At 40.0% G+C, this 10,737-nt stretch overlaps 1 protein-coding gene across 3 annotated transcripts in view; it reads left to right on the top strand.

Moving 5' to 3' along the window:
* Positions 1 to 6,937, top strand: part of LOC117514675 (transcription factor E2F3-like) — a 32,705-nt gene extending 25,768 nt beyond the window's left edge. For all 3 annotated transcript variants that reach the window (XM_034175243.1, XM_034175247.1, XM_034175246.1), the window contains exon 8: positions 4,669 to 6,937. In XM_034175243.1, the coding sequence (XP_034031134.1) occupies positions 4,669 to 4,961 (293 nt within the window). In that variant the 3' untranslated portion in view covers positions 4,962 to 6,937. The remainder of the gene's footprint in view (positions 1 to 4,668) is intronic.
* The last annotated feature ends 3,800 nt before the right edge of the window (positions 6,938 to 10,737 follow it).

Genomic DNA, 10,737 nt, shown 5'->3' on the forward strand with positions numbered 1-10,737 from the left:
AGTTGTCCAACATTCCATCCAATGAGTTTTTCCTACTGAGATTTCAAAGCTAGAGTAGTGAAATGAAACAGATAATCAACCTGCTTCGGCCATCATGGCATTGGAAAGATGAATAAAAATGGAGAGTGGCTACTAGAATTCTGCTCTCCATGTTACCTTCCAGGCCAAGCCTCATCAGAAAGTATGGTGACATCAAGATCTGGTCACTGGCACTGACTAAACCTCACAATTACCAGACATCAATTTTCAATAGTGTTCTCATCACCTGCAGCTGCCATAGTGCGGAGTGCGATATATACGATATGATGGATGTGGTTTGTTTTGGGGGGACTGAAAGAACTTACTTTCTGGACATTGCAGTGGAGAGAATTGCAATCAAGATCCCCTCAGGCAAATAAAAAATTGATTAGAAAGGTGCTTTGCCTTCAAATTAGTGTGCTCATGTTTGATGCTAACGATAGCAAGCTAACTTTTTCTCATCATCGCATCTCATCTCTTTTTGTTGCTTTGTACCTAATGTTAAGGTTAAAGTTTGTTTACAAGCTAGCACTAGCATTAGATCCTTGATGTCACTGTGAAATCGGTGGGTCTTCACCATAGTAGAGACACGACACAACATTTGAGAAAGCCAATTAACATGCCATTCCTGTACCTAGAAATCTGAGGAGTTGGTTGAGTTCCTGCGGTGGAAAATGTGGGTGTGTCGTGTGTTTCTGAAGGTACCAGTGTCTTGCAGCTGGGGCTTTTGGGTGGTGGAGAACTTTCTACTGGTCTCCCCTGGATATCCTTTGCCTCCTACAGATAGACATGTCAGAATTGTACATGTGGGGTGGTTGGTTTGTAGGAGCTGGGACGGCTGGGCCTCCCTGATATGGCAAAGTTAATAGATTGCAAAATTTTATTTTTCTCCATTAAAATATTCCTGAAATTGTTTTTAATAAGTGAAATTTCTTTTGTTCACTGTTTTTGCATTTCTGAGAGCCTAATATTTGTACACAGTATGTGATTTGCAATTTGAGATGTAATATTACAATTAAAAAAAAAACACCCTCTGTACATTTGCAGTTATTAATGAGACAAATTTAACTCCACAGGAAGTTGGCGTGCAAGCTAATGTCCGAAAATATCTTGTAAATGACTCTAGAGGTGTTATCAGGTTACAAAAACAGCTTTTTCAGTTTTAGAAATGTTTATTTCTCGCTAGCTTTTACACAATATACCAAAAACATAGCTGTTAGCAATTAGCTACACCAGGAAGCGACATCACCATGCTAACTTCGGCAAAATGTCTTGTAAATATGTTCAGAGGTGTTATCAGGTTACATAAACACATGGATGCTTATTCGCCGTCTTTGGATGGATTTCCGTCTTTTTGCAAAATTTTGCCGTCAAAAAGAACTAGCAAAACATTAATTTTTATTTCCTCAAATCCATGAAATGGTATTTTAGCGGAAAAACTCCAAATCGCTGAGAAATTTATCATAAAATAGTGGTGTATTCAGGGTTCTAGCTAGCGCAAACTTGCCTTACGGCCCGTTGCGCTATAATTTTGGACCGGTACGATTTTCAATACAGCGTCTGTAATCAACTGGTTCTGCAGCGTGACTCCAGTTTGAAGCGTGAATCGAAGCAATGCTTCGATTCAGTGGCTCGTGGCTCTTTGATTCGCTGCTCTTCAGAAGCGGTAAGTACGCTTCTTAACCCCTCTGAAAGCCATTAAACTATCATGAGTCACTTTTGTGTGGATTAAAGTCACTAACTGGGACTCTTGTATTGTTGCAGTCGAGAAACGATCTTCAAACGCTGCGCGGCTCTCTGATTCCGTCTCTCTGAGACAGAGTCCGCTCGGAATTAATAACTTCAAAACGAATCGCCACTTTAAATAAAATGACACCTCTTACAAACGTTGCAATACAGACAATAAACTAGAATCGACTAAAACGTTTTTTCCTCCCAAAATGAGATGTCTTGCATTCTTTATAAACCTGACCTGCAGTACAGCTGCAAGAGCTCAGCTCATAGGTATGGAAAGACATTCATGCCAATAATAATGTCTGAAAGGAAATGCTTTTGACAAAAACTAACAGATTTTATTTCTGTTTATGTCCACAGATCAAGGATCCACCATGTAGAGTTTATTATGTCCAGAGTTTAAGGATCCAGTAACCAATTTCATATTTATTTACTTTAAGACTCAATAAAATGTTGTTCATTTTCAATTTAATCAGCTTATAAAGCGCCAAATTACAACAAAAGCCGTCTCAAGGTGCCTCACACAGAACAGTTCAACATAAAAAAATTAAAGTAAATAAAAAAATTTCAAATACCTAATTAAAAACAGAAGTAAAAGAATAAAACATAACAAAATAAAAACTACTCATAAGAAAGAGAATAAAAATAGATTTTAAGTCTTGACTTAAAAATGTCCACGGACTCTGACTGCCTCACTGAGGGCCATGTACTGGCTAACCCAGAATGAGATTGCCCACTCAACAAACTTCCCCAGCCTTCTGGACATGATGAAGGGACATGGGCTGTCGTACCTGGCTTTTCCCCTTTGGGTACCCCTAGAATGGCCAATATTTCTTTGAATTTTCAAAAGCTTCCCCACATCTGCACCATTCCAAATTGCTAAAATTCAGTAAAAAAATTATGCAAATTATTGTTTGGGTTAATAGGGTTGTAATGAGGAATAGTTTGCACCATCTGTCATGCTTAGTTATCATGTTACAGGGTAACATATGTCACATGTCATAGAATCCAATAGATGTTGACTTGTTTGACCTTTACCTTGGAGACCAAACATTCATCATAGTCAAAACTATTCTATTTATTAATCCTTTTATTTCAACCAATAATTTGCATCATTCTGTACTAAAATTGGAGCAACTTTAACTTTTGACCCCTGTACAAACTGAAACTGACCTTTGTCACAATTTTTGCTGTTTTTACCCCATAACTCCAAACCATTCCATCACAGATAGTCCAAACTATACCTTTTTGGAATTGTTATGACCAGACAAGTAATGCAATATAGTTTTCAACATGATTGGAGCATTTTTTTTTTTTTTTTTTTGTAATTTATGTTTTATTGATTTTTTTTTTTTCATGAACAATTGAACAAAAACGTGAACAACATTCAAAAACAGATAACATTCAAAAACAGATAACAGTGGGGGAGAATGAAATACAGGCATTAAATGAAATCGGGTCTCACTTGACGTATAAAGTCCAGCCATTTTGTCCAGCACTCTTCAAAAATGTCCATCTGTGATCTAAGCCTAAAAGTTATTCTTTCCATTACAAAAATATTATATACCAGATCGATCCATTCGTTAACTGTAGGAGAGTCCTTTACAAGCCACTTACGAGTTACTGTCTTTTTAGAAGCCACCAACAACACGCTAAACGAATATTTATCAGGTTTTTGCAAATTAAGACACTTTATACTTCCCAGGTACATCAGTGCAAAATTAAACTGTAAGGTTGACCTCTGTAATTCTTCACTGACCCCTACCTGGCTACAGCTACCACCCTGAGATTGCTATCATACATTTTTGTGTACGCCATGATACACTGAGGCTGGATTCTAAGTGTTGTTTAGTCACCTTAAGTGGTACCGAAAACCTGCTTGGCCCATGGACTACCCCCCCTTCTGCTTCACCGCGAATAGTTGCTGTCTTTTAATTTACCAAGACTTTGGATTGCTGTCTTTTTTCTTTTTTTTTCCATCCTAAGCATCCATGTAAACAGCATTTTCAGTTTTCTGTGTTTATTTCTCACTGGCTTTTACGTAATTTATGAGAAATATATATATATATATATAAACACACAAAATGAAGTGGTTTTGAAGAGACCATTGACTGATGTCATGGTGTAGCTGTACTCTGATTGATTATCAGCCACATCACTCAAAAACAAAACGGATGAGATTGAAACAGAATGTTAACTTATTAAGCTCTTAAAATACATCAAGGTTAGCTATCTTTGAACCTGTCCAAGGTCTGTGTCCAAAGAATGTTCCCTGTGAATTTCAAGAGTCTGGCAGTAATAGGACTGGACTTATGCTGAGCACAGATGGACGAAAAGCCTTCGCAATACCCGATGGCCATATTTGATGGCCTCGGGTAAAAATGATGCATAAATTACGATGGTCTGCAAAATGTTATTGGTCATTAAAAATCAAGACTAGAAACACAGCAAATGTTTTCCATCACCGGAAAAGGTGCAATCCTTAATTTTTATTAACATTATTTTAATAAGTTACAGGGCAAGCTAAATTACAGCAGATACAGTATTTGCACAATTCAGTTTTTATGTTCCATTCTGTTTTTATTAATAAACTTTCAAAATCTTAACGAAGCCTTTATTTTGTTCAGGTTTCAGTCATACGTACACATCAAACTGGCACTGTTATTAAATAATACACAGTGATTAGTGTTTGTACTGATCAGTGTGGAAATATAACATGAGTTTTTGCTGCATCGCCTCATCCTGTTGTCTGGAATAGAGGCGCACATATAATGATGAAGCTATGTATTTAGTAAAGATTGTGCTGCTGGGAGCTTTACTATAATTTGGATTATGTTGGTGAAAGGACCCCCCCAAGCCCCTGTCATGTCTCTTGGTTTTAGTGCAGTAACTGATTATGCATTTCCTTCCATCCAGATTCCACCTGCACAACCATTTCCTCTGGTCCCTCTCCTGCACCACCTTGCTCTTCGGCAGTCTCAGTCACTACTCTCTCCCCTATCACCTCCCCCTACACAAGTCTTCTCCAACAAACAGAAGACCAAATTCCTTCGTCACTGGGGCCTTTCCTAAACTTGGGGCCTCCTCTTCTGGACCAAGATGACTACCTTCTAAATTTGGGTGATGATCAGGGAATCAGCAACTGGTTTGATGCCTGTGACTTTGACAAAATGCCATCTCTTGGCTTGGATGACCTCTTGTGCAGTTAGCAATGTCTAAGAATTTCAGATCAATTACATGAAGCAGATGGAGGAACAGTGAGGGTTTAGATGACTGTTAGCATTTAGGTTGTGGAAATTACTCAAAAGAACATAAAAGAAAACTTGAGGGCTTTGTTTCAGTCCTAAAATGACTATATGCCAGCTTCTTTTAATGAGATTTGCGTGGCCTTGCATGGTTTCACACAAATAAGGCTGGTCAATATCAAATTGTTGTCATCTCAGGATCTGTGGGGCATCTAGTGTAGCTATGGACTGTGGGATGTGGGACCGTCTTAGAAGTATTTGGTCACATTTTAACAAAGGAAGGTTGTCAATCTAGTAAGGCTTCCTGTCGCGTCATAGAGGTGCCGTCAGTGAAGGTTAGAAGGAAGATGCCGACCACATGGCATTAAAACATGTCACACGTGCCTGAGCTGAGTTGAGCTAAAACATAAAATCAGAATGCAAATGCACCCAAGATGCAGACGATATAACCACCTAACCTGTCCTTAACATGCTCAAGAGAGAATGGTGCACAGCGGTTTGTTAGCTCAGTACAGCTGCTTGTTTGTTGAACACTTGTGAAACTGTGTAAATGAAATATTGCTATTAACGCCTCACACTGATAGATTAATATTGCTAATCTTTTGTTAAGACTGTGAGTCTGAAAGGGCAAAGAAGAAAAAAAAAAACATACCATTGGCGCATTTTCATATCAGGTGTCCAGTTCACCAACACATCTACAGTATTGACATTGGTATGTGTTAATGCAAAGTGTTTATTTTTGCAATGGATTATGTTCTGACATGCCAGTGGGTGGAGGCTCATCTTTCCCACTGTTAGAAGGCATTTTTTTTTAAATGTAAAAATTTAAAAATGAGAAACTTCAATTTTAGTATATATAACTTTCATGATGGTAGTTGTCATCTCAATAGTTTAGGCAGCCTCAGGGGTTTGCAGACATTGGGGTCACCTCTTATATCTTTGGGCTTTTAATTATTATATTAGTATAATATTATATGCTTCAGCATTGTTTAGATGTGAGTTGCATGGAAGTAGGCTGATTTGAATTTGCCTACAACTTCATTATCTAAACTTGAAATTGGCCATAAAAGAGTAAGGAAAGTGTAATAGGTAGCCTAAATAGCCAGACAGACAATGCACTTTTTTTTTTTATTATTATAAGTGTACAAAATGTTTGGGCCATGTAACAAATTATGAGATCAATGTCTTATCTTGTAGGCATCTGTCATGGTCAAGTTGTCTGGGCAAAGTTGTGTTTTTGGACGGTAAATATTTTAGTGCAATGATAAAAACAAACACTTGACAACACAAAATCTAATATTCAACCTTTCATGTAGAACTTTGTATTTCTAACTAAGCTTATACAGACAAGCCATCGCATTCGGGTAAAGGATCAATCAATTATTGGATATCCCCCTCTAGTATACAAAGATGTGTTTAAATGGGGTGTTCTATAAAGTTGAACGCCCCATTTAAACACATCTGAGCTCTGACCATTGTTGTTAGTTCTACCTTGTGAGTACAAGACCTAGAAACACCATGTAGTGTTTTTGTTTTCAATTTTTTTGTCATTACCCTAATGGAACCCTGGAAATGTTGTGGCTTGATAGTATGCTTTTTACTGAGTTATTTGTTCTCTTTTTGATAAGTAAAGCCAAAAGAAAATGCAATGAGCTCAGGCTGACTGTTGTAATTTGCCTTGCTAACAGTGTCCTAAGCTTTGGAGATCTCATCAACATTTTTCTGAACAATTTGAAAAATTAGCATTGGAAATATCAAGCCACAGAAGCATAACTCTTCCAGTGATTTCATACATATCCACTGTTCCGTAGTGTTACATTGCATTATGGGTAACTGCCAAATTGTAGTTTCTTTTAATCTATCCTGCCTACATCAGCAGAAGCTGCCTTAACCAAACTGCCCCCAGCACCTGCCCAGGTAGACTGTGTGCTGTGAAATGATACTGTGGTTGGGAATGTTGATGTGGTACATGGCACTCTACATTGCAGGCTTTAGAGTTTTTTTGTTTTTTTGGGGGGGGGGGGGGGTCATTTTGGTACGCGGGTTGTGCAATTGAATTACTTGTCACTGCACATTGCCTACACGGTGCATTCAGAAAGGTATCCCACAAGGAATTATAGGGGAGTATTAGTATTTTAACATTTAGTAGTTGTATTTTAATATTCTAGAAATAAGTCTGTTTTCATGATTGTCTAAGCCATATTGCCAGTCAATGGTTCAGTGAGACATTAAAGGCACATTTTGTTTAAATATGGAACAAAACAAAAATAGGCTATGGTTGTGCCAACTGGCCGGTCACCACAGCCACTTCCTTAAAAATATCACAAAGTGGGAAATAGAACTTTTTTTAATTATAAATTGAAGGAACCTAAATCAATTTCAGTTATATTGTGTCAATAAAAGCCAGTAAAAACACTGATATACGAGGTCTGTTAGAAAAGTATCCGACCTTTTTAATTTTTTTCAAAAACCATATGGATTTGAATCATGTGTGATTGCTTCAGTCAAGCTTAAACCTTCGTGCGCATGCGTGAGTTTTTTCGCGCCTGTCGGTTGCGTCATTCGCCTTTGAGCAGGCTTTGAGTGAGGTGTGGTCCACCCCTCTCGTCTACTTTTATTGCGAATAAATGTCTGAACGATTTGGAGCTTTGCTGCATCAATTTTTTTCCAGAAACTGTGAGAGACCTCCAGGTGGACACCGTTCGGAAAATTAATATGGCTTTCAGGGACGATTTTATGGGGATTACGCAGATTAAGGAGTGATCCAGACGGTTTAAAGACCGCCCACAACTGCTGAGAGTGTGGCGCGCTCCCAGGCCCCATCGACAGGCTGACACCCCGCTGGAACAACCAGATCATTTCCAACGTGAAGGCTTTGTTGATCCGGGACTTCGTCTGACTTTCACAAAAAGGCTGAAGATGTGGACATCAGCACTTTTTTGGTACATTCCACTGTTACAGGAGTTTTTTTTCATGGAAAGAAAAGCGGAGGGACGCGCCACGGAGCCGTTCATTACGCGGGACAAAACCACCTCGGTGTTGGTCTCACAGGACGGCTTAAAGGTGGATTTCAGATGGATTCCGGTTGCTTTTCAGTCGTGTGATTATCCGATTGTGATTGTGCATGAGCTGGACATGCCCCAACATGTCCTGGAAGGCTTCATCACGGCGTTGCTTTGCGCCATGCAGCTCCACCACGATGCGCAGAATTCCTCCGCACGTCTGTCTCAATGTGACGAAAAAATGCTGATGTCCATTCTTTTCACAATTCCTGTGCTAGTCAGACGACATACCGGATCAAGACAGCGTCCAGTTTAGAAATGAACGGCACATTCCACTGTTACAGGAGTTTTTGTCATGGAAAGAGGAGCGGAGGGACGCGCCACAGAACCGTTCATTACGCGGGACAAAACCACCTCGGTGTTGGTCTCACAGGACGGCTTAAAGGTGGATTTCAGATGGATTCCGGTTGCTTTTCAGTCGTGTGATTATCCGATTGTGATTGTGCATGAGCTGGACCTGCCCCAACATGTCCTGGAAGGCTTCATCACATCGTTGCTTTGCGTCATGCAGCTCCACCGCGACGCACGGAATTCCTCCGCACGTCTGTCTCAATGTGCCGAAAAAATGTTGATGTCCACTCTTTTCACAATTCCTGTGCTAGTCAGACAACATACCGAATCAAGACAGCGTCCAGTTTAGAAATGAACGGCACATTCCACTGTTACAGGAGTTTTTGTCATGGAAAGAGGAGCGGAGGGACGCGCCACGGAACCGTTCATTACGTGGGACAAAACCACCTCAGTGTTGGTCTCACAGGACAGCTTAAAGGTGGATTTCAGACGGCTGTCGGTTGCTTTTCAGTCGTGTGATTATCCGATTGTGATTGTGCATGAGCTGGACCTGCCCCAACATGTCCTGGAAGGCTTCATCACGGCGTTGCTTTGCACCATCGCGGTGGAGCCGCTCCTCTTTCCATGACAAAAACTCCTGTAACAGTGGAATGTGCCGTTCATTTCTAAACTGGACGCTGTCTTGATCCGGTATGTCGTCTGACTAGCACAGGAATTGTGAAAAGAGTGGACATCAGCATTTTTTTGGCACATTGAGACAGACATGCGGAGGAATTCCGCACGTCGCGGTGGAGCTACATGGCGCAAAGCAGCGCCGTGATGAAGCCTTCCAGGACATGTTGGGGCAGGTCCAGCTCATGCACAATCATAATCGGATAATCACACGACTGAAAAGCAACCGGAATCCATCTGAAATCCACCTTTAAGCCGTCCTGTGAGACCAACACCGAGGTGGTTTTGTCCCGCGTAATAAACGGCTCCGTGGCGCGTCCCTCCGCTTTTCTTTCCATGAAAAAAAGTCCTGTAACGGTGGAATGTACCGAAAAAGTGCTGCTGTCCACATCTTCAGCCTTTTTGTGAAAGTCAGACGAGGTCCTGGATCAACAAAGCCTTCACGTTGGAAATGATCTGGTTGTTCCAGCGGGGTGTCAGCCTGTCGATGGGGGCTGGGAGCACGCCGCGCTCTCAGCAGTTGTGGGCGGTCTTTAAACCATCTGGATCACTCCTTAATCTGTGTTATCCCCATAAAATCGTCCCTGAAAGCCATATTAATTTTCCGAACGGTGTCCACCTGGAGGTCTCTCAGTTTCTGAAAAAATTCTGATGGAAAAAAGCCCAAATCATTCCGCCATTTCCTGACAATGAAAATCCGCCGAGGGGGTGGACCACTCCTCACTCAAAGCCTGCTCACAGGCGAATGACACAACCGACAGGCATGGAAAAACTCACGCATGCGCACGAGGGTTCAAGCTTGTCTGACGCAATCACACGTGATTCAAATCCATATGGATTTGAAAAAAATAAAAAGGTCGGATACTTTTCTAACAGACCTTGTACTATAGGCATTTGAATCCTCAAACTTCACATACGATATTCTTCAGTTGTAGTCATGCCAATTTGACGTAGCTGATTATGAAAAATGAAACCTCTTGCCGAATACTCTGGCTTTTAAGGTTTTTTTTTTGTTTTGTTTTGTTTTTGGTGGGGGTGGAATCCTGTAGCTGCAGGTAATATTGCTGCTTGTTACTGTTGTCCCGGTAATGTTTGTTGTGTAATTGAGTGATTAATGTGTGAGACATTTCGTAGGATTGAGCTTGCTGCAGAGTAAGCCTGCCATGTATAAAATTGATGTACAGTTTTCTAAAAAAAATTCAGCGTACCAAGGTACTGTAGGCTACCTCTCACTTAATATTTGGCAATAGTAATATAGAATATACAGGTAAATGCCATAGAGTATGGGTCTTTGAATTCCCTTTTGTTATAGATTTTTTTTTCTTCTTTATTTTGACATGTTGGAGAAAGTCACTTTTGACGTGTGTAAGATTCCACTTGTACCCAAATATAGATATAAAAAAAGTTTCGTTGGTCTTAAGCCAACCTGAGGCTGTCCAACCCTGAATTAGAATTTTACAATGTATGTTTGATGGTTTAAAAAAAAAAAAGTGGATTTTTTTTTCTTTTTTGCAATTTCTTTAAATATTTTTATTTTACAGATTCTTAAATTTTAGAGCACATCATATGTACAAGCATTCATATGTGCCCTGACCTCCAGAACACATTTTCCCTATAGATATATTTATATCTGTATTTAAGAACAAGTTGAGCTGTCATTTTCCCCTTGGCAAGCTCCAGTCATGCTGTTTTGTAAGGATATTTCACCAAGCTAA

The sequence above is a fragment of the Thalassophryne amazonica genome, chromosome 7 (assembly GCF_902500255.1).
Source record: "Thalassophryne amazonica chromosome 7, fThaAma1.1, whole genome shotgun sequence".
NCBI lineage: Eukaryota > Metazoa > Chordata > Actinopteri > Batrachoidiformes > Batrachoididae > Thalassophryne > Thalassophryne amazonica.